The 24,260-nt window shown below is 42.1% G+C and overlaps 1 protein-coding gene across 6 annotated transcripts in view; it reads left to right on the forward strand.

Moving 5' to 3' along the window:
* The window catches only part of Cabcoco1 (ciliary associated calcium binding coiled-coil 1), a 134,090-nt gene that overhangs the window by 28,590 nt on the left and 81,240 nt on the right, over positions 1–24,260 (forward strand). For all 6 annotated transcript variants that reach the window (XM_076557049.1, XM_076557050.1, XM_076557048.1 and 3 more), the window contains 3 exons: positions 6,702–6,808; positions 15,034–15,203; positions 19,886–20,030. In XM_076557049.1, coding sequence (XP_076413164.1) covers positions 6,702–6,808; positions 15,034–15,203; positions 19,886–20,030 — 422 coding nt within the window. The remainder of the gene's footprint in view (positions 1–6,701; positions 6,809–15,033; positions 15,204–19,885; positions 20,031–24,260) is intronic.

The following is a 24,260-nucleotide window of genomic DNA, read 5'->3' on the forward strand; positions in this document are numbered from 1 at the left end:
CTTAGCAGTACTCCTTGACTAAGAATAACAGTTAATATACAGAGTGGTAGACTTTCCATATTTCACCCCTGTAAAACTGAGTTCTTGAAGACCACAGCAAGATGGTCCACCATCAGGACCTCCCAACTGGGCTGTCTAGGGACTTTGAGATTAGAAGAAAAACACAGCAAAAGACACCCTTGAAGTCCATTCCCATGGTTGCTGAGGGAAAGACCCTTGAGTCAGATGCCTTGCAGAGTTGACCCCCTTACAGTTATCCATGTTAGGGTTTCTTTTCTAGTAAAATCTGTATCTAAATTGAATTAGTCAGAAGACCATCTAGTCATCCAAGAGGCATGCAAGAATGAATTTTTTTTTTTTTTTGGCCAAGTCAATCAGAAATAAAGCACAAGCTTTGCTCACCTGTGGTTCCCCATGTGTTGACGATGGACAACATCTAGAATAAAAACTGTTGTCCTAGTCACATAGTAGGTGCTCAAGCAATTATGGTAGCACATTAAAACCACAGGCAGCCTGCCGTGTGCCACATGAGGTGGTCACCAGAGACTATAATCCATGCTGAGATGCTCTGAGCAAGGGCCACAGAATCTGGAAAGTAGATTCTGTGTGTGGCATCCCATGAGATCTGTTTGCCAGTGTCTTAACCATAAAGTCCAATTTCTACAACAACATTAGACAGAAGACCTCCTTTTGAAATGCAAGCCTAAACTTTCAGCCTTTATCTGTATGTATGTACGAGAAAAGGGAAAAAAATAACAAAAATTAAAAATAAAGATTTTCTATGTATATAATACATAAATAAATATCTAATTCAAATTCTGCAGCCTCCTGGCCAGTTAGTTCATAAATTGACTTTCTTAGTATCTTCGAAAAGGTTGATTAATTGGTATTCTTAAAAGTAATATGGTTTAGGTCACATTAGAGAGCTAAAGGAAATGAAAATGCTTCTGTCCCAATCACCATTGCTGAATCTTCTTCTTCTTCTTCTTCTTCTTCTTCTTCTTCTTCTTCTTCTTCTTCTTCTTCTTCTTCTTCTTCTTCTTCTTCTTCTTTTTTAACTTTTCGAGACAGGGTTTCCCTGTGTAATAATCCTGCCTGTCCTGGAACTACCTCTGTAGACTAGGCTGACCTCGAACTCACAGAGATCCACCTCCCTCTGCCTTCTGGGACTAAAGGCGTGCACTAAGGTCAGCTCTGAACATGATTCTTAAAGTGTTCCAGATGGGCTGTGAACCCACTGCCTCTGGGAATTTACTAGAATACAGACATTATCTTACAAGGGAAGATGCTGGTGTTGGTCTTAGAGGCCATCAACATGTCCAGTGGGAATCTGTAGACAGACTCCATCCACACCAGGTGGTCCTCTAACATGTCAGAAAACTTGGGCTCAACTTACATAGCAAACGTTCAAGTTTCTGCATTTTCAGTATCATTCCATAAGTTAGTTTGTAAGACAGGGTCTCTTATTGTGATGTGGATCTCACCAATTCCTCAAGACCAGTGGTTCTCAACCTTCCTAACGCTGCGACCCTTTTAATACATACAGTTTCTTATGCTGTGCTGACCCCCAACCATAAAATTATTTTTGTTGCTACTTCATCACTGTAATTTTGCTACTGCTATGAATCGTAATGTAAATAATTTTGGAGATAGAGGTTTGGCAAAGGGGTCGCGACTCCCAGGCTGAGAACTGCTGCTCTAGACTAACTGGCTGTGGAGCTCCAGGAATCTGTCTGTCTGTCTCAGCCACTGGGATTATTAAAGCACCTGACTTTTCATGTGTGCTTTGGGGACCTAACCTTAGGTCCTTGTGACTACGTGGCAGACACTTTACCCGTCTCCCCAGCTCTTCGTCTGTCCAATTTTCATCGATGTTATACCATTTTTATATTCTGCTTTTACATCTAGTTTGGAAAGATCTGTTCACCATCTTAACTTCTTCCAAATGTCAGTGTCTTCCCCTAAGAATTTAAAACCTACAACGTTCTAGGAAAATCTCACTGGGGTTCAGAAATTGTCTCTGCATTACATTTATTGTGTGAGAGGAATGTAATTTCTTGAATTTGAAGGAGTTTCTAATTTATCAATTCATATCCTTCAAGTTCCAACAAAGTTTTAGAAATTTTGTTAGGATTCTTATGCCTTTATTATAGTCAGAACAAAGTATAATGTAATCAAGTTTTGGGACATTTCCATTTCTAATTAGTTTCTCAAATAGAGAAAAGAAACTAGCTTTGTGTATTTATGTGATGTATAACTGTTTTAGCTGGTTTCTTAGCTGAGCGTTAGTACAATGTCCGCCTTCTTAAGGACACTATGATGTAATCTTCAAATAAAGGCCTTTTTGTTCATTTGTGTCTCATGCATAAGCTGCATATTTCATTTTCTTATCTTCTAACCATTATAGAGGAGAGTAACTCTAACGTTGAATTACAGTAAGGTTGCTGGTCAGGGCCGCATCTCCTCTTGTTTCTATACCATTGACCACTACCCACCACTTGTTACGATGGTGTCTGTTAGTCTAGCTCAGTTTTCTTTTTCCATTTATACTTACCAAGAGTTTTGCTGCTGAGTTTAGAAAGTACCTGCTCGGTATTTACATAACAGTCACAGAATGCGTGTTGAATTCAACATAAACTTAAGTTCCCTCTCCTAGCGGTCTGGGTGACGGGCTATTATCCTTTAATCACAGTGGGGTTTGTGTTTTAGAGATCTATTTTTAACTCGGGCCAGAGTCTGAATTCATTAGTGATTTGGGTTTTTACATTCTCTTGTTCTCTTTGTGTTCCTCTATGTACATTTTAGATGTGCAGCTTTAAAAAAAAAAAAACTAAACTTTTTTTTCTTTTTTCTTTGTTTGGGGGGTGGTTTTTCAACACAGGGTTTCTCTGGGTAGCACCTCTGGCTGTCCTGAAATACATTCTGTAGTCCAGTCTGGTCTAGAACTCGTAGAGATCCACCTGCCACTGCCACAAAAGTGCTAGGATTAAAGGTGTGTGCCACCAGTGTCCAGCAAAAAACAAACAAAAAACAAAACAAAACAAAAAAAAAGAACCTGAACTCTAAATAGCCTAGATTTTAATTATATGTAGAATTTCAAGGATAATACCACATGTTTGTTCTGATCAATTTTCCCCTTTATCCCTGCTAAGTTCTAACAATTTATATTTTCCTAGGAAATCACCCGTTCCCTTGTATTTTCTAATGTTCTGCCACCCGCTGTGGCAGCCTTTTGCTTCCTTTATTCTTTAATCATACTTACCAGAGAGTTACCTTTTTACCCATATTTTTGAATAGCTAACTCTTTATTTCACTTGTTTTTGGTTCCTTTAATTACTTACTTTCTTTTAAAAAATAATTGGTTTCTGAGCCCTGTAGGAAGATCATGATGAGGGAGTTGGGAGGCCCCTGTCCAGCTCAGCATCTAAAATGTGCCACTACCTTGTCGATCCACGCAGGTAATGCTTCAATGGACCACGCTGATAAAAATCAAAGCTGGTGTAAGAAATGTTGGGATGAATCAGATTCTAAAATAAAGAGAGCGTCAATATTCCTGATTTTCCTTTTGCCTCAGACTCTGATATGGTTTAATACAACACTGCTCCTAAGTTCATTTATTTTTAGGCTTGAGGGGGAAAACTTTCAAAATCTGGCTTTTGTGGACAAGCTTGTGTTTCTTCTGACTGGGAAAGCCCTCTTTCCAAATCCAATAAATGGGTTGTCTTTCCTTTAATGAAGCTTTTTAGAGGCTCTCCTTTACGAAGCACTACCAGCAATGGGTACAGACATGTTCCTAAAAGCCCGTGTTCTAGGAAGAAGACATGTTTACAAGTGTGGAGTGTTCAGATGACATTGGAGGAAGAGAAATCAGGCAAAAGATTATCTGGTAAATAATAGGAGGCTTATAAGGCTGCTTGTGGAATAGATACTAAAATCCAGCAGGAGGTGGGATAAAGTGAGTTCCCAGCATTGCGGAGCTGCCAAGCTGGAGACAGGACGACACAGAGAGCCACAGAAACAAGTGAGCAATTTTAGCCTGTTTATGAGTGGCCGTTGGATCTGTAGGCTGTAGAGATCAGAGTGTATGCCCTGAAAGACCAGAGGTTTTTAATCACCTAATACTCTTTCTAGTGCAAGGCAGCACAGAGAAAAAAAGCAAAAAGAAAGGAGGGAAAAAAAAGGAGGCTTCATTTAAAATAGGTGCAGAAATAAGTATTTTTTAATGCTGCTATTCCTAACACTAATACCAATAAAAGAGGCAAACTCTGCTGAGTGATGACTATCTTAAACTCCCAAATTTTATTCAAAACAGTGGCATTGATATCGGGCATCATTGCTAGAGCTCTGACTGTCAAAGCATTGATATTATTGGATTCACTTTCATATAGTTCTGTGTGACCTAATTTTTTTCCTATCCAGAAATTTTCTCGTCAAGTAAATTGATCTTTATGTCGGTATCACTCACTTTTCATGTACTTCTTTCTTGCTCTGACTCATCGTGGCAGTCCTGTGAGTATTCAAACACAGAAAATGATTTTTTTAAATCTGAATCCAAATTTGAGACCAAACAAGTTGGCCTAAGTCATAAAATTAATCAGCAGTCCAACCATGACTTTATCAGCAATTCCCCTAAATTCCCAGTTCTTCAACTCTCTTCGAGCAACCACACCATCATGGGATGAAGATGAAACTCAGCAGTCCCTTACTAACCCATGTGGACTCAGCAGGGTTTGCAAATTCCAAACAGAAAGGAAGACAGGAGCGTGTCTCAGAACCTAAGAGAATTTAGTGCTAATAAAGGATGTGTGTAGTCAAAACACACATAAGCAAACATTAACACCATGTGTCTGACTAAAATACTGTCTTCTACAAAAACTCATCCATGTGAATGAGTTTAGAAGTATCTGAGAGGTCAGCATGTGCAAAATATATCATACTAGATGCTAAAAGTCAGATCCAATCAATCATATGACCTAGTAGTGTTTAATTTACTCATCCTATATTAACAGTGCAGCACCAATCTAATATTAGGTTATATGAACCAATGGCGATTGTGTTAGCTTTGACACTTGCCATTAGGAGGCAGTGGGCTGGTGCTGTAGCTCAGTGAGTGAGGTGCTGTGTAATAGGCAGGAAGGCCTGGACTTGATCTCCAGCACCCCATAAACTAGCCATTGGTGGTGCACCCTTGTAATGCCAGCATTAGGCAACAGAAGCAGAGGGTCAGAAATTCAAAGTCATCCTCCTCTATAGCGGGCTCCAGGCTATCTTGAGAGAAGAGGAAAGGACATGGTAATTGTCCTTGGATATTGGCTGTAGTCCTCTTACTTTTCCGATCCCATCATGGGAATAGCTCAGTCTCGGTTTGGTGAATCAAAGGCCCCTGTGCCCCCCATTCCCAACAGGCTTCAGGCTCTGCAGGTAACTCCGTCTCATCCCCTCTTCCATCTTGAGTCACAACCTTTCTCTTCCAACTGTGGACTGGGACAATCTCATCCATTAACCAGCATCTTGAAACTTGACCTTCCCGACTCTGCCGTTGCTAACGTCTAAATATCTGCACCTTGCTCTGCACACTCCTCTGTCAAGTCTACTGTTGAAAGAGGGAGTGTGTCATTGTGAAAGGCCCTGAGTCACCTGTTCCTGAGACTCCCAACTCTTCATCAAAACTGTGTTTTGAGAGTCTGATTTCTTTCGTCCCTTCCCCCACATCACTTCATGTTCCCCATTTTCCTTCATCTGCCATAGCTTACAGCTATATCCTGCCACTTAGCTACTCAGAAACTTCATGCATCCCCATCGCCTGTACTGGTGACAGAAAACTCCATAGCTTGCTCTTCCTCCACTGGCCAGGGTCTAAAACGTCTGTGATTCTGCACACAGTAGTTCTACCTTGTGAGCTTTCAGGAGGTTATTTATTGTCTTCTTCAGTTCGGGACCTCCCACGACATGCCGCGGTGCACACAGCCCGCCCGACTCCATCTCATTCCTGGCGCCCATCCTGGGCACTGCTGGCAATTGCTCACCCAGGGCCCTGGTTAGGCTGGTCCTGAAAGGCCACTCACGGACTCCTTCCATTCACATCCCTGTCCTTGTCTTTGCTTAGAGACTGAATGCCCCACTTATTCCAGCTCATGTGTTGTGTGCCTTTTGTTTTTGAAGTATTCCATTTTTGTTGTTGGAGAATTTCATAATGCATGCAATGTGCTCTGCTCCCCTCCATCGCCACTCCTGTCTCAACCGCATCCGCTCATGTTGTACTCACCTTTACTACACAGCACCTCACCCACTGAGCCCCGCCCCGGCCCCGCCGCTCTCTCATGGAGAATTCCAAAGCTAACACAATCGTTATCAGTTCGGTGTTTATAACACAATATTAGATTGTTATACTAATGCTGCGCTTTTAATCTAGGATGAGAGTACATTAAGGACTCGCCGTTCAGCTCCATGGGGTGAACGAGTCTCTCCTTGCATTTACCTCTCTTGAGCCTGCCATTCAAGGGGCAGTGTGTAGACAGTCAGGGTTTGCTGAGTTGTAAAGCAGCCCTGAGTTCTGCGCATGCCCAGGGATAGACCGTCTACCTGTGTGACTTCTTAGCTACATAACAACAGAAAAGAAAAACGACTAAGGGTTTTGTATCATTAGAGTTAATACACAAAATATAAGATGCAGATGACTCATTCTGTTTTGTTTTTAACAGAAAAATACTGAATTCCAGGAGAATGAAAAGATTCTGTCTTCGGATTTTCTCTCAGTTGACCAGATCACTGACCTGCTGGAAGAACCAGATGTGGATGGAATTCAAGAGTAAGTAATCCACAATCTCAGTCAAGATGAGATCAGTTCTAGGCCTTTATTGCAAAGTGATCATGGTGCATTATTTACACATTTTAAGCTTTTATGTCAAACTATGTGTTAGTATAGTGTTCACTAAAATATGTCAAGTATTGGGAATACACACACACATGCACACACACACACACATGCACACACACACACACATGCACACACACACACACACACACACACACACACACACGAGCACAAATGCAAAGAGCATTGACTCTTTGCTCAGCTCAGCAACCTTTCCTGGTGAGTGACATGCATTGGGACTCGAGCTGCTAATGTTGAACAAGAGCCACCTATGTCTGCCCTGTGTCCTTTCTGTGTCTCTTCTCTTCCATTCACGAAGCTGTCAACATGTCCAGTAATCCAAAAGACAACCTTGTGTAACATTAATTATATTAATATAATATAACAAATATGTTAACAACATTCATAGTCAATTAGATTCTTGTCTTCGTTTGAGTTACTATGGCTGTGATCAAACACCATGATGAAGCCAGGTGGTGGTGGCACACACCTTTAACCCCAACACTCACAGGCAGGGACAGGTGAATCTTTGTGAGTTCGAGGCCAGCCTAGTCTACAAATCGAGTTGCAGGACAGCCAGGGCTGTTACACAGAGAAACTTTGTCTCTAAAAACCAAAGAAAAAAGAAAGAAAGAAAAAAACCCACCATGATGACAAGCTGAAAGCAAGTTGGGGAGGAAAGTGTTTCTTTGGCTCACACTTCCACAGCACTGTTCATCATTAAAGGAAGTCAGGACAGGAACTCACACAGGGCAGGAACCTGGAGGCAGAAGCTGATGCAGAGCCATGAGGAGTGCTGTTTACTGGCTTGCTCACCATGGCTTGCTCAGCCTGCTTTCTTATAGAACCCAGGGAAACCAGCCCAGGGGTGGCCCCACCTACCATGGACTGGGCCCTCCTCCATCAATAATTTTAAGAATATTCCCCATAGACATGCCTGCAGCCCAATAATATGGAAGCATTTTCTTAATTAAGGTTCCCCCTTCTAAGATGACTTTAGCTTGTGTCAAGTTGACATGAAACTGTTCAGCACAGTTATGATTTTGAAAATTCTGCATATGAGCCATTTACCAGTGATATTTATATAAAAAAAAGACAATGCTAAACTCTAGACCCTTATGACATGTGTTGTTTTAAATTATAGGAAAGACTGAATTTGTCACAATAATACTAACGTCGTGCTGTCATGGGTATAGAGTACTAGGGCATGTCATTTATTTAGAATACTAGCCAGCTGGGTCAGTCAACATGGTTTCCTTAAAGATGTCCACTAGTGGCTACAAATGCTGCCTAATGGCTAAGAACACATACTGCTCTCCTGGAGGCCCCGAGTTCTGTTCCATGCACCCACAGGGGGATGTTTACAGCTAACTGCCTACAACTCTAGCTCCAGAGGATACAATGTTCTTTCTGGCCCCTGTGAGCACCTGACTCACTTGCACATAACCTCCACATAGACAGACTGACAGACAGACAGACAGCCACACATACACACACACACACACACACACAGAGAGAGAGAGAGAGAGAGAGAGAGAGAGAGAGAGAGAGAGAGAGAGAGAGAGAGAGAGTTAACAAAAAACGAATCCCTTGAAGTTTTAGCCATCACCCACAATTTAAAACAAGTTATCCCACCTTGACGTGGAAACCTGCTTGGCTATGGAGAGTAGCACTGGGCTGATGTGGTTCGAGGACCCGAGCCATGAAGTCTGGTCTTTGAAAGCCAGTACTCAGGACACAGGCAAGATGGCACAGACCATAATGAACACACAGACAATGACTCTGTCAGTGGTGACCACAGACAGAGCTTACAAGTGCTATGGCATTGAAGTGATTTACTCCCGAGAAAGAGGTATGACAGATGTCCTGGATGGGAGAGGAATCTGCGAAGGCTCACCAGGAGCCCACAAGTAACACTGACAGCTTTTTCCCAAGATACACCTCACCTCCAGTGCTTGCGGAGTCTGCTAGGAAGTGAAGGCAGTGACTGGGCCCAACTGTCTGCTGTCCGCAGCTTCCTGAGAGTCAGAGAATTAAAAAGTCCCACCCGTTTCAAATGATTTCTCATAACGCTTTTTACCGTCTCTACAGAAATAAATATTTATTGGGAGTTCTGATTCTTAGTGTAAGGATTGAAGGGAAAAAATATGTGTGACACAGATGAATCCCAATGCCTGAGTTTGAGCCCTGACCTACACAGTAGAATGAACCCCGGTAAGTTGTTTTCTGTCCTCTGTACACATGCTACAGTGTAGAGGCACCCCCCCCCAACCATACACACAAAGAGTAAACAAATAAATCTACACGATTTTAATAATTAATTTAAAATAGTCATGCATAGTATTGATAATATACATAGTGATTTTTACGTAAAATGCTTTTCCAATTTGTAGGTCCCTATATGAAAATGATCTTTGCCATGCAAAGCAATAGTCAGGACTAAGTGAGAGCAATACAGTAAAGTGACAGATACTTAATCCCACTTCCAATTGACTTGTAATGATTAGTAAGGAAAATGTCAACATTAAAAATACCAAACATCTAGTATTTAATAGTCATTAATATCAAATAACATATTAGTTTCTAGAATCGTGCATTTTTACTATATCATTAGTTGTGTACTCTACCTTATAGAACACATTGTTTTTTTAATTACTGACTGTCCTTTGTTATTAAATATTCAAATTCAGAAAATACTCTTAAGCATCGGGAGGGCACATGTGGACCAAAGCACAGGATGCAGCTGGCATCAACAGCCATCAGAGACTGACTGGGCGAAGTACCACAGCCAGGGACATGAGCGTAGGCTCGCCACCAGTTCACAGCCAGCCTGCCTTCCAAAGCACACCCAGAAGAGCCAGGGCTACCTGGCCACACACAACGACACAAAAAGAAACAACAGAGCACAAAACAAAACGTAGCCACAGAGGAAGTAGGTAAAACAGCTGTGTCAAAAGCAGGTTGACGCCTTCAGCGATCCGAATGACCACAGGAAGGGATCCCATGTCGAATTTTAGGACAGTGGGACAGCGTTATTATTTTAGGAGCCATCTTCTTGACATTTTCCTGTGTTTTAAAATATAATTCCTGTAACAATAATCTACATGTATTTGCAATCATTTTCAATTTAAAACAGCATTATTGTAAGTGATGGTTATATATTTTTCAAAAAGACAGTAGTATAATTTAATTATCCTCTCCCGAGTGACCAAAATAGTCCCAGATCATGCAGTTTGAAGAGCTATAAACCTACTTAAATAAATTACAACAAATCATCATATTTCCCTACATCTCACAATTATGAATTTTTTTCCTCTAGACCAACAGGCAATCTAAGAAACATGAGGGATTATTCAAAATACATTTTGAAATAGATTCCACATGCCTGGTGTTCTTTTCATGACTTTCTAATGTATGCTATCAATAATATTTTATGTATATGCAACTCAGCAGTACTTACAAATCTACCCCAGAATTTCATTTTAAAAAGACAAGAGAAGTCTGCAGAAATGGCTCAGTGGTTATGAACACTGGCTGCTTTTGCAGAGGACCTGGGTTTGAATCCCATCACCCACATGGCAGCCAACAACCATTTGTAACTCTAGTTCCAGGGGATGGGACGCCATCTTCCAGCCTCCCTCAGGCACCAGACATACAAATAGTGCCCAGACATACATGCAAGCAAAACACCCATACAAATAAAGTAAAAATGAAAAAAAAAATAAATCTTGAAAAAAATGGTATAGGCTAGCTACAAAGAACTTTATAAACACAGACATCAACACTGAGCCTTGGTTTTTGTTTGATTGTGCTTTTGGAAACTGAGTCTGACTCTTGTCATTCAGGCTGGCCTCAAGCTCAAGGGAACACCCCTGCCTTAGCTTCTCAAGTGCTGGGCTTTGAGTTGTGCCCCACACCAGGTCTGTCAAGATGGCTTCTAATAACCTTCTGTAGGCAAACCTCTGCGAGCTCTTTACCTGGTCTGCAGAGTTAGTTTCTGCATGCTGAGGCACTTCAGAAGGGGAAGGCATCCCAAGATCTAGAGCATGAAGGGAAGGACGAGACAGTTCTGCTGACGCTCTTTTTTATTATTTTCTTTTTTATTAGTTAATTTTTTAATTCATTTTATCTACCAACTACAGTTCCCCCTCCCTCCCATCCCCCTGCTCTCCAACCCACTCCCATCCACTCCTCAGAAAGGGTAAGGCCTCCCCGGGGAGTCAACAGTTCCATGCCATGTCACAATGTCCTGAGATGCCACCAAGTTCCTTTCCCTTCATGTGCATCAGCCCATGCTACAGCTGTGGCGCTCTCTCTCTCTGTCTTGTGCCATCCTTCTTTATGACCAAACTGAAACTGTGTTCCAGCTGGGGCCCTGTCTTGCTCTGAATGATTCCCTGTAACACCTCCTTTGGAGTAAAATGACTGGGGGAAGAACAGAAACCATCAATACTAAGCCCTGGGGGTCAGTCAAGGGCGAGAGTCCACTGGTCCCAGGGGAAGGGAGGGAGGGAAGGTGCCCGTCAAAGCTGGGGTGCAGGGAGGTTGAGGATCCCTCAACAAAATATGCTTGAGAAAGTTGTTGAGTTCATTCAAACGTAAGCGTTGAAAAAACAAAAATAAAAAACAAATACCATGTACAGGTATTCAGGTAAAATATTTACTTAAGAATACAGAGAGTGCAGATGGCAGAGGAAGGGAAAGATTAAAGAAAAATCAACAGAAGTGAGAGAAACGCTACCCCAAAGCTCATGATTAAAGGCTAAATCAACTCCGCAAACCAAGGGATTAAAGAGCTGGTAAGATATGTACATAAAGGAACTCTTTGAGCTAAAAGAAGATTCTAAGCATAAAGAATTAAGCTAATGTGGAATCTGCTTTGCTGAAAATGAAGTCAGTGACAACAGAAGATAAATGTGTGGAGACTCATAACGGTGCATGTGTAGTGACAGGATGGGAGGGTGTTGGGCTTCACATCTAACATAATGAACCAGAAAAGAACGAAACTGCATGTAACACATGCTTAGATTTTTCCTGTTTCAGTGGCCTGAAACCTCAAGCATTTCATTATGTCCAGTGTAAAGTGACCCAGGGACAATGAGCAGGCAGGCCTCTCACAGTTCCCTGTCAGGAATGGACAGCAGCTCTCTGAGGAACAGCCAAGCCATTAAAATCTGGTTCATAGAAAGAATGTAGTTTCAGGATCAAATTCTAGCTGGAATTGTTTAGGACATTTTTATATAAAGAACTCAAAAAAAAAAACCCCTCAGTGTCCTGTGGTTTAATTGAAAGATTGACCCATTACCTCAGGAAAGATTAATCAATTCATTGATGCATCTAATGTAACAATAACAAGAAAACTGCCAAAGAGAACTGTGATCTAGAAAACAAAAATAATAAAATAAAAAAAAAACTGGCAGTAAGCACAAGATTCATTTGAAATTAAAATAAAGGCAAACAGTATAATTATAAACTAGAACAACTATTCTAGAACATTCTGGTAAAAAAAAAAAGTATGTGCATGTGGGGGGAGTAACCCAATTTCTTCCTTTCACAAAAATAAAATTGAATTTCAGGATGCGGTAAAACCGTATCCCAAATATAAAGGGTCAATACTTCTCATTACACAAAAAGTTCTTAGAAAACCATTTATAAAAGCAGCAGCCAGTAGGATTGGGGAGATAGCTAAGTGGACCAAGAACTCACCTTGCAGGCATGGTGACTGGAATTAGGAGACCCAGCAACCATGCTAAAGCTGGGCAGTCATGGTGGTTGCCTGTAATCCCAGCACTGGGAGGCGGACGGTGGATCCCAGGGCAAGCTGGCAGGTTGTCCTCTGGCCTCTACACACATACATACTAACACATTGGAAATTTTCAAATGGATGCAGATACATAAATACTGTATGTATGCACACTGTAAATATATATGAACAGGTATGATATATATATATATATATATATATATATATATATATATAGTCACTATCAAACTCAATATTATGAAGCCAACCTGCCTCTAAGTCTCCTGGTATGTGACATTTTAGATAAAGATTACAAGATGGTTGCCAGTAGCAATCAAAACTATTTATTTTTTGTTGTTGTTGTTTGGCTTTTGTCCAATGGAGGAAACGCTAACTTGTCCTTGTGAATTAATAAAGTAATAAGGCGCCTACAGAAAAGCCCTTCACTTAGACCAATTTCACAGGCTTGACAGCATCGTGCGCCATGGTGAGAAGGGAAGGGAGATGAAATGGTTGCTTAAAAACCATCAGACCAGCCAGGCGGCGGTGGTGCGTGCCTTTAATCCCAGCACTCGGGAGGCAGAAGCAGGCGGATCTCTGTGAGTTCGAAGCCAGCCTGGTTTACAGAGCGAGATCCAGGACAGGCACAAAACTACACAGAGAAACCCTGTCTCGAAAAAAAAAAAATCATCAGCCCTCATGTAGGGTTTGTGGTTTCTCCTGATAGGGTTGCCTTTGAGGTGGACGTTGACTGTTGGACACATGTCAAAAACCACTTGAACATCTTAACTGGTTTTCATTATCACTCGTTTGAATGTGGTGAAGGACAAGGGCTCCCCTTTTGAAGATGGTGGAGTGAGCTTGCCACACATGCCATCTCCCAACTCGTCCCAAGAAAGCACATATAAGCAACAGGGAAGATCAGTCACACCTTTGTCAAAACCAGAGAATGCTGAAGGCCCAAAGCATGAGCTTTGGAGGTGATCCCCACAATTATCACAGATCGACTGATATGCAGGAGACAGTTTGAGGGAGAGACACACACAGCTATGGGATTTAGGAGGAAGGAAAGGTACAGGACACTTCCTGGAGGAGAACACCCTAGATGCTATGCCATGAGTCCCCATTTGTAGCGTAGGACCTGGGTGTGCAGGAACAGGATGCACATAACTGTATTACAGACCTTTGATATCGCAGTAAAATGAGTCTCTATTTTTCCTTTTTGTAACCTTACTAATCAAAACAGAAATGAATGTTAAAAGAATTGACAGAAAGTAACTCCGCACAGGAAATGCCTATGAGTTGGTTATCGGGACATAGGAAGCACCAACCAGTTTTTCATCACGGCACAGGAAGTATCTACTAGTTGATCTAAGGACCCAGGAAGCATCTAATAGTGTATGTTCTAGGCAGGTCTCCACACCCAGTTCATTTCCCGCAAGCAACTGTTCAAAGATAACTAACATGTGAGCACTATGTCTGCGGAGAGAGTGACAGAGAACAGGACAGGAACAGGACAAAGGCACCACCAGAAAGATGTGAGCAGGGACACACAAAAGACACAGGCAAATGTTGTCTCACAGATTTTTTAAAACTTACAGAGCAATAGCAGCACAGAACAGACTTAGAAGAGCTGGAGGAAGGGATGATGATGGGAAAGAAAGGGTGAGAAGCATCAGAAGAAAAGTGTAGAAAAAGAAAGGTCTAACAGCAGCTCAGGGAAGGAGTCACTGCTTACCCCATCCTGAGAGAGAAGAAGGAATAAGAAACAGACTCAGGGAAAGGAAGAAGTTTGAAAAAAAATTAAATGTACCTGACAGAAAGCCAATGAAACATACCCAGGTTGTCGTCTTTGCAGAGAGAAAAGGACAGAATATTTAACCATCTGTTTTCAGAAATGGATCAAACTTAATCAGCAGGTTGATTGGTAGCAGCAAGGTCCTGGCTAGAAATGAGGCAACCAAATTGGTAGAAAGGGCACCCACTTGGCATGCCTGTCTCTAATCCCAGCAATAGCAATGGGACTGAGGTAGGGGAATCAGGAGCTCAAGGTCATCTTTGCTGCATAGCAAGTTTCAGTCTAGCCTGAGCATGAGGTACTGCCATACAAAAAAAGAAAGGGGTATTGCATTTAGAATTTTGGGAGGAAAAAAATGAAGGTATAAGAAGTGGAGACAGAGAAAAAAGAGAATGGAGATGGGGGAGAGCACCCACCCACCCTCCCACCCACCCCCTGCCCTTCTTCTCCTCCCTCCACTCCTCCCCTTCCCCTTTCACCTGTGGACTCTGATGTGACTGAATACTTTAAGGTGAGAAGCAGTCCAGAATTTTCATTAAACTAGTTACTTTCAAAACTCCTCAGAACTGTTCAGTACTTAACCCCATCTAATGTCTGCATTTTTCCTTTTCGTTACAGAAAAATGAGTGTATTTCTGAATTTTAAAAATCTCCAGACTTGTTTAAGAGATGCCATTCTCCTAGACTACTACGTGTCCGGGTTCTTTTGGGCCAAAGGAATGGACTTTTCCATTGACCAATATTCAAAATTCATGACTTTGCTGGACATGTTACTACACAATCTTCAAAGTAAGTCCAGTCCCTCTCTGTCGTTTTAAGGGGAAGAAACGCTGTCTGTGTAAATTAATATTCAAAAGCCAAGATGCTGGGCCTCATTGTGATTCCTTTAATAAGAACTGGAGGTTTGTTTCCTGGATACAACAGGGACAGCTCATTTCGCACTGAATGGTAAATCCTCAAAGAATTCTCAGTAAGACTAAGGTTCTCTTTGTTGATTCGCCAAAGTGATTCTAATTAGTATTCCCTGCACCAATCACACTCCAAATATCTTAGGATACTCTCACATATTTGCAATTTTCTGTATATCTGAACCTATGCTGGGACCCAAATATTAGTTAATCTATCTTAAAAGTAGAATACATAGTATTCTAAAGAGGAAATGAGAAAGCTCTCTGTATATTACAGGGCTCTATATTAGCAGAGAAAAAGAACATGAAGAACTATGGACTTTTGTTTATAAAAGATAAAAGCTAGAATGTATGTTTTTATTTATATGCATACAGGAAAGCAGAAGAATACAGGATAAAAACAAAATATGAATGGTCTGTGAAGCCAGGCATGGAGGCACACACTAGAATACTAGTGCTAGGGATCTGGGAGGTGGGGGGAGGGGAGGAGTCTAGAGTGAACCTAACACACAGTAAGAATGGGTCTTAAATTTAAAAATAAAATAAAATAAAAACAAAACCTTTCTGGGGAGGATGTGGAAACTGGGGTGTGAGCAGCAGGGGCTGGAGGAAGCCTTTTCAGGCCAGATCTGCATATAAGGCAAAACTTGAATACATCAGTCCTACAAAATTGAAGTTTCAAAGGATGTTTGATGTGGCTGTCCTAAGCCTTTGCAGCTTCTGAGCAGAGTGTTCACCATGGAAGGAGAGCAGAAGGTAGCATTTTCAAGAGTTTCACAGCCCGAATTTGAGAGAACGTTTCCGTTTTCCACCTTTCCCACACCTCCCAGCCTCCAGGTGGCCTCCAGTGGAGCCTTGTTTGGTTGGTATCAGTTCGAACCTGCACTTCTGATCCGTGGGCGGGCTCCATGCGGCTAAGTCAGGAGAGAGTGAACATGTATGTGGGGGAAGCAGACAAGCTCATGTATACATCTGGTAAGAAAACAATACCCTCTCAGGACGCTCGATGGAATTAGATTGTGAACCAAGAGCACAGACAGCTTCAGCTGGTTTCCACAGCAAGGAGGTAAAGGATGTTTACATTTAAACCCAGGGACCATGAGGTCCTGAACATGAAGTCATCGTGCCACCCTACACCATAGCTCCAGCCACGGAGCACAGCCCAGGTTCATGGTTGTCAAGCAGCCCAGCCCATGGGACATCCACTTTTGGACATCTGGGTTTCTGAATTGATCCTTGCCCCAAAACTGTGTTGCGTGTCTACAAGCCTTTCTGCTGAGAGCCCACCTCAAATCACACTGGATCATCTCAAAGATATAAAGTACAGTTCGGAGACTTATCTAAAGAGCATGCTTTTGCTTTTGTGGTTTGCACCCGCTGAAGGCAGAAAATATTTCTGCAAAAAAAAAAGTCACATTTATTCAACAAGTTAGATTTTTTTTGTGTCAGCATTCCCCGAAAAACAGACCACAGCAAATAATTTATGTGTTAGAGAGAGAGAGAGAGAGAGAGAGAGAGAGAGAGAGAGAGAGAGAGAGAGAGAGAGAGGAATAAGATTCTGAGGGACTTGGTTAGTTCCTGACATGAGAGGTCAACTTCAACAAACAAGGGTCTGTCCTGATGCCACATCCCACATGGCTGGCACAGGGAAAAACTTAGAGTAAACAACAAAGAAAATACAATAGAAACCAATACAATAGACACACAGTAGAAGGCTAGAAACCAGTGCACATGTGATAGATGAGAAATGATGCATGCTAAGAACGGCACGTATATAGAGCCATTCACATATAGTGGACTAGAAACAGGTCCATGAAAGAAAAGGTGCACGTGTAAAGGGATACGGGTAAACACTAGGAAGGCACATATGTTAAGGATCAGAAATGGGTACGTGCTAGGAAGGGCACATATGAAAAGGGCCAGAAAGCACCACACATTACAAACAGCACATGTGGAATTCGCTTGAATCTGGTTCTCAGTAGAAATAGTATAGGCACACTAGATGAAAAACGTAGTATACCTTGGAAACAGCACATTCATAGTAGAATACAAACTGATACATGCTGAAATGGTGCAGGAATCATCAACTAAAAAAGAACACACACAGAGTCTGGCTGTCCAGGGGCTCCTATGCATTTCCTATTTGCCTGCCACACTAGCACCAGCATCTTGGATGCAGGAGTTCTCTTCGAAAGACAAAATGACAAGACCGGTGACCTAGCCAGCAAGTGCCTTTTCCTGACCCCACCCCAAGTTTTCTAACTGGTTACAAATCTAGAGTCTCCTTCCTCGCCTCAGTTTCCCAGAGTGAATTTGGTTTAGTCCCTCTCGGTCCGGTCACGCCACTTGCGGGACTTTGGTTAACTGAGAGGAAGGGTCACACCTGTAGCTTTCAAAGCAGTCATCTCCAGTAAGGCAGGAGGCTCCACAAGCACAGTTCTAGAGAGTCAGCCACCGGTCGGCACAAGCAACAGCCTTATAGGCAGATGCATTCTGTGTTTGATAGCCATACTTCCGTCCAGAATTCAAATCAATCATCTTAAATAAACTTCTTTTCAGTATCTCCAATGAATGAGTTCAATTTTTCAATTTACTATGAGCTGTTCTCATCATACTCATCTTTTCTTCCCAAATTCCCTCCAATTGTGGGGTTATTTTTAAGGTTTATTGTGAAAAGAGAAATGTACAGTTAGTATTTGTTTCACCTGAGACAACAAACAAAAGGCTCTTGCCCTGCAGTTCTGTGCAACTCACGTGATAACCATGACCCGTAGGAGGGCATGACTGCATAAGAACTACCCCTAGTCCTTTCCAGGTACTGCGTTTTAAAGGGCTCCCCGCCGCCCCCAGCAACAGGCACATTCACTGCAGTGCTCAGTGGGGTTCAATTACTTTCCATGTCTTGCTAATTGCTACAGATAGAAAATTTGAACAAAGTAATTATAAGCTGATGATTGTAATGTCTTACTAAAAAATATATTAGTGATTTTGACATCCAGTGCATGTGTCAAATGTGCATTCCTGAAGAGGTGAGAGGTGCCTGACTCCACTACTCTAGATGTAGCAGAACCAACTCTCAGTCTATATTCTCATAGTTTATCTTTATCTCCATCCCCATCCTACAACACTCCATGCTAGTACAGGAAGTAGGATCTTTACGGATGGCTTCCTAAGAGGTCTTCAGCTCTGCACTGCAGCCTTTGTGAAGAATCCCCTCAAGCCCTCAGCCAGGCACTGCAGCTGAGCATTACCTCTCCTGACACCCGGCCCAGACACATTTGTCCAAGACCTTTCAACTCTGCCTCCAGCCACCTCTGTCCCATGTGCATGCCCACCCACCGGTGCCACCCCTGTGCATTCCTACCCACCAGTGTCAGGAAAGACTTTCTGGATATTCCAGTTGCCTGTCTTCAGTCTCCAAGGCAGGAGGGGAGAGAGCACAGAGATGTTATTCTACCTGCCACAAGAAAAACCAAACACAATCAACCAATCAAAAAGGACAACAGACCTGTATGTTTTCACCAAAGACACCATAGAATTAAGTCTGAAGTTATGAATATTTAAGCTTCATTTTCAACTGGACAAGTGTCATAGGACATAGCCTGTGGAGAAATGTTGCTTTGTTGTGTGCACGTGTGTTTTGTTGTTGTCTATATGTAGCTTTCTGAGAATCTTCTAGAACCACCAAGCTGCTCATTGTGGGTCGTGATGAGGAAGTTGTGTCATTTCTATCCAGGTTTGACAGTCTCTCAAAGGCAAATGTTTGACAAACAGGTCATATAGCTTTGAATTCTTTGGTGATGGTGATATTTTATACAAAAATTCCTATTTTCAATATAGATATTTAAAGGGTTAATGAGATGACCCAGCAGGTAAAGGCATCTGCCACCAAGCCAGATGACCGGAGTTCAGTCCTTGGCAACCCACAGGTGCAAGTAGAGAACCAATTCTCTGAAATCTTACTCTTACCTACACAGAAACCATGTGATACACAGAGAGAGATTAAATTAATAAAATGTAAAAATAAATATGATGAATTTGAAAATATCAATATATTTGACTCCTATCAAAAATCTTCCAGCCAAGTTTTCACATGATAACACCTAGTTATAGCCAAGAAACAGGGGGACTCTACTCACTGGCCTCCTCCACCCCAGTTCAGTACTGATGTCAACAGTGGCTGAACCCATGATCTGGGGCTCATCACCACCTCGTCTCTAATTTTTATATTCCCTTCTTTTTTCCCTTAAAATCTGCTTTAACATTTTCCTTTCCATTTAAAAGTAGTGCTTAAATAGATATTTGTGGTTTTGCTCTTGAAAATGGAAACAAAAACTGTCCAGCCAACCACGCACATAAATGATCATAATGATGGGTAGACCAAGCACTACGAATTCATGCAAAAAGCAATTATTAATTTGTCATAAAGAAACAAGGGCTTCACCTTCTCTCTCCACAAACGCTGGGCAAGGGAAATTTGGGCAGATTTAGGACATCTTGGACTGTTGTCCCCCCACAACTGCTATCAAGATGACAGAAAGGCTTCCCTGGCTTTGTTTTCAGCACTCCACATGTCCTTAGAGGACAGCATCAAGTGGCTTGGGGAAGTGATGGCGGAGATCGGACCTAACCGTTCACGGAAGAATGAGGAGCCGCACGTCTTTGATGTCAAAGAAGCCAACGCCATCACCGATTACCTGAAAATCAGGTAGGACTTGTGTTCATTTATCCTCCATTCCGTGCCTTCTAGAAAACACTTATTAAAGATAACTTAGATTTTAGTAAATTTGGACGGCTATAGAATTTGCACAACAACTGCTCAATGAGTAGATAATGGTCGAGCTGCGGAAATGGCTCAGTGAGTAAGGCCCTTGCCTCCAAGCTCTGATGATCTGAGTTCTATCCCCGGGACCCACATAATAGACTGAAAGCATCAGTTGACTCCTCCAAGCTGTTCCTTGACTCATGGTAGTAGCACAGATGTACCCACACACCTACATGAGCACAAAATTAACTTTTTCCAAAGTAGAGAATACTCAGCTTTTCCATCTAACAAAGGAAAGCGAGGACTTGTCTCACTCTGCATTTGTAAAGACGATTCCTGAGTGACACTGTGATTTCATCTAGCCTGTAATCACTACTGGGGACTGCCTTTCGTCCCTGAGTCTGTAAGCAACAGCCTTATATTAACAGAATTGAATTTGGTTATAATTATAATTTTGGTTATATTTTAGGTAGCTGGTCCATCCAAGGAGCCACATTTACATTTTAAAGAGTAACATTCGTTTCCTACTCAAAAGCTGATTTTACATGATTTGTGTTTGCAATGAAAGAGCTGTAAGTCCTTATGGCAGAGGCCTGTAATCCCTAGGAGGGGAAGCTAAGGCACAACAGCATGAGTTCAAGGTCAGGCTAAGCAAATTAGTGAGACCTTGTCTAAAAGTATTTGCAAAAAGGATTAGGACTGTAGCTCTTTAGTAAGGTGTTTGTCCCTACCAATCATGAAATTATATGCTCAACCCTGGTACAGAAAAAAAAATGAAGAGAGTCACATACTTCATCAAGTTTATTAAATACCCTAATATATATATTTTGAACTAATGGCCAGTTTAACTCGTTATTAAGACTTACCTTCTACTTAGAAAGTGATTGTGGATGGAGTGGAAGTATGTTTATATCAGTGACTCTTCATCACTTAGGAAGAAATCTGTTTCATTTTTTGCCTGTATATGTGTAGTGTGCACATGTGATTGCTTATATAGGGGCACACATGTGTATGAGGATACACATGTGTGCAAATATATTTGGAGGCTCAAAGTTGACCTCAAGTATTTTCCTCAATTGCTCCCCACTTCATTTATTGAGACAGAGTCTCTCACTTGAACCCAGAGCCCTCTGATTCAGCATGTTCCACTAGCCAGCCCATCCCTAGGAAACTCTGTCTCCACTTCCTGAGCAATGGAAATAGGGGTGGTCTACCATGCCTACCCATCATTTATATGGGTGCCGGGGACCTGAATTTTTGTCTTCAGATATACGCACCAAGTGCTGAGCCATCTCCCAGGCTAAAATCTGCTTTATGGAGCCTGTCACAAAGTGTGTGTGAGAGGCATGCCTATCTACAAAGTGATATTTTGAGATGTCACAAATCCTGAGACACCAGTAGATGAAAATCTGCCTCTTCCCAGCTACGTTTCTCTGCACAGTCTCTTTGCTCTTGCTTTCAACTGTGTCTCCACTACTTCCCAACATTACATTTAGCATCCTTCCACACAGAGGGTCACCGATGTCCTACACAGGTTTGAGACTCACTTGGCAAAGATCCTAGTTGTTGTCTGGCAGCTTTATAAATGTTAGTGTGTTTAATATGATAAAGCTTATATACTGATTTCTGTGATGGCTTAATAATGGCATACGATCCAGTACTTTTTATAAGATAGCATCTAACACAGTGTGATTTTTTTTTTTTTAGTACAAAACATGTTTCCTATTGTGTGAGTCTCACTGAAAGCCATACAAGTCTCCATAGCTTTCAGAGCAAGAGAAGTTCCTCCACTGGGGGAAGAGGAGGAAATGGACAGAAACCTGCCCCTCGGGGCTGGGTAGATAATGGCTCTGTGGGTAAAACATTTGCTACAGAAGCCAGAGGACCCAAGTTCAGATTCTTCTAGCCCACAAAAAGCCAGGAGTGTCTATAAGCCTGGATGGACACATAAGGAGATAGGAGGTAGGGGGAGGATCTCCTGGACCAGCCGGCCTGGCCTATGCAGCAGTGAACAAGAAAGACCATATTCTAGAACAAGGGGAAAAGGGAAAGTGAAGCTGAATGCCTAAGGTTGTCTTCTCAGCTCTACCACCCACCATGGAATGCGCACACCTGCACTTACACACACGCACACACACACACACACACACACACACACACTCATGCATATGCATGCACCAACAAGGACATGAAAATTTGTGCCTTAAGATCCTTCTGCCCCTTATGGCATGAGAGTGCCTGGGCAGGGGAAGTCAACCATGGACGCTTGCTCTGGCTCCTTCTTTAGCTACTTATGTTTGTCTGCTCGGTCAGGGTGGAATTTTACAGCTGAGCCCTAGGCCCAGGTTTATAATGCAAATGGGGTCCCATAGCTAACCATAGCATCAAAGCCTCCACACATGCCACCACATCCCTTTCCTGAAGGTGAGGGACAAGCTCCCTACCCTGTCTCAACTCATCTCTCCAGGCAATGTTCATCAATGTACATCTTAACAGCTCCTCATGCCCATTCTTAGATCTCCTAATAAAAAGAATATTTAAAGAGATTAGTTAAATACAGAAAATCCAGATGTAATGCTGTTAAATCTCCACATTGTGATTGTAGAGTAGCTATGCATTTAAATATAGTTATTACACAAAGGATAAAGTATCAGTGATTAGGATATCTGGAATTGATAATGAAGTTGTATGAAACAGTATGAGCCTTTCCACAACTGTTCAGAATCCCTCATGGGTTCACAAGTAGAAATTTAGTAGCAGTGAAATTATACAACATATTCATTCCAACAATTATTAAGTTTTATAAATATGAAGAATAACCGAACTATCTAAAGAGGTGTGTTTCACTTTCGCCCTGATAGTCTGTTGATCCAACCACTGAAAGCCAGACTCAACTTAAGAGACTCGCCCAAGGCCCATGGCATGTGCATTTCATGACTATTCCTGGAGAGGCATCAACAAATGCCTGTTCACCCCCCAGAGGACAGACAGACAGACCAAAGAAATAATTCTGCCCAGTCTAGCTTAGTGAAATAATGAGTCTATGAGAACTGCTTCTGGGAGCATGGGAGACTCAAAGACAGCTGAACCCCACCCCCACCCCCAGCACCACTGACATCATGGAAGTCACATCCTTTGAGCTCCCTCCAGAACATGACAGATGGCTTTATCAGTGATGCTGCCCTCTCCAGCGATTGCTTGTTGCTTATACAACACTGGAGGGGGCCCTCCGAATCTCATCATTTTCTGGGGTTCTTGAGCCCTTGGTTTCAGGATCTCCTCAGCCTTGTAAGTCTTATTGTCGGCCTAAGTCTTGTAAAACTCTCCTTCTAGGAGGGGATGTGGCAGTTTAAAGGAGGAAATTGTCACACAGTAGGAAACTTAGCTTGTCAATAAAATTACATTTCTTCAAATACTTTCACTTTAGTCTAAATGGTCTATCTCTGGAAACACTACAACCAAATTTCTTTTTCCACATGAGTATGGGGTACTACTGCTGTCTGCTGATGCAATCTGAGCAGGCACACACACACACACACACACACACACACACACACACACACACACACACACACAGGGGTTGGCAGGGGAGAGCTATGTGCTTATGCAATATATATATATATATATATATATATTGCATACTCTAATAAATGCAGTTGTTGTTTACCCTCTTTTCACTGAATACTCTTCTTCCCTGAGAACCACACATATCCCACTGTAAGAAAATTAGCCTCACTCCCATTTTGTGCCAAACAATGTGTGATACTTGGCCAGACAGCTCAGACCATTTTTATTCCATCCTTGTTTCGAGGTCTAACCCAAAAGTTAGAAGCTTGAGTCAGACAGAAGTCCAATGGAAGAGATAGAAAATGCATTTCCATGGCTGAACTGTCACTTGATGTCCAGGTGAGGCACCTACTAGCCCCCTGGAAAAGCTGGAGGGTGCAGAGAGACAGGGAGGGAACTTGGCCCGTCCCTCAGGAAGTGTCCCCTTAGGCATCTTCCCCTGGGTACACATCCTGGTCATGGTCCAATTGACCATCCTATCCAAGTCACGGCTACTGTCTTCACTGCTTAAGTTCCCTCTTGGCAGACATAGGACAGCCCTATCCCTCTGTATAACAAGGACATAGAGACTGAAAGATTATGACGTTGCAGAGTGGAAACATTTTA

This window comes from Peromyscus maniculatus, chromosome 21 (genome assembly GCF_049852395.1).
Source record: "Peromyscus maniculatus bairdii isolate BWxNUB_F1_BW_parent chromosome 21, HU_Pman_BW_mat_3.1, whole genome shotgun sequence".
In the NCBI taxonomy this organism is placed as follows: domain Eukaryota; kingdom Metazoa; phylum Chordata; class Mammalia; order Rodentia; family Cricetidae; genus Peromyscus; species Peromyscus maniculatus.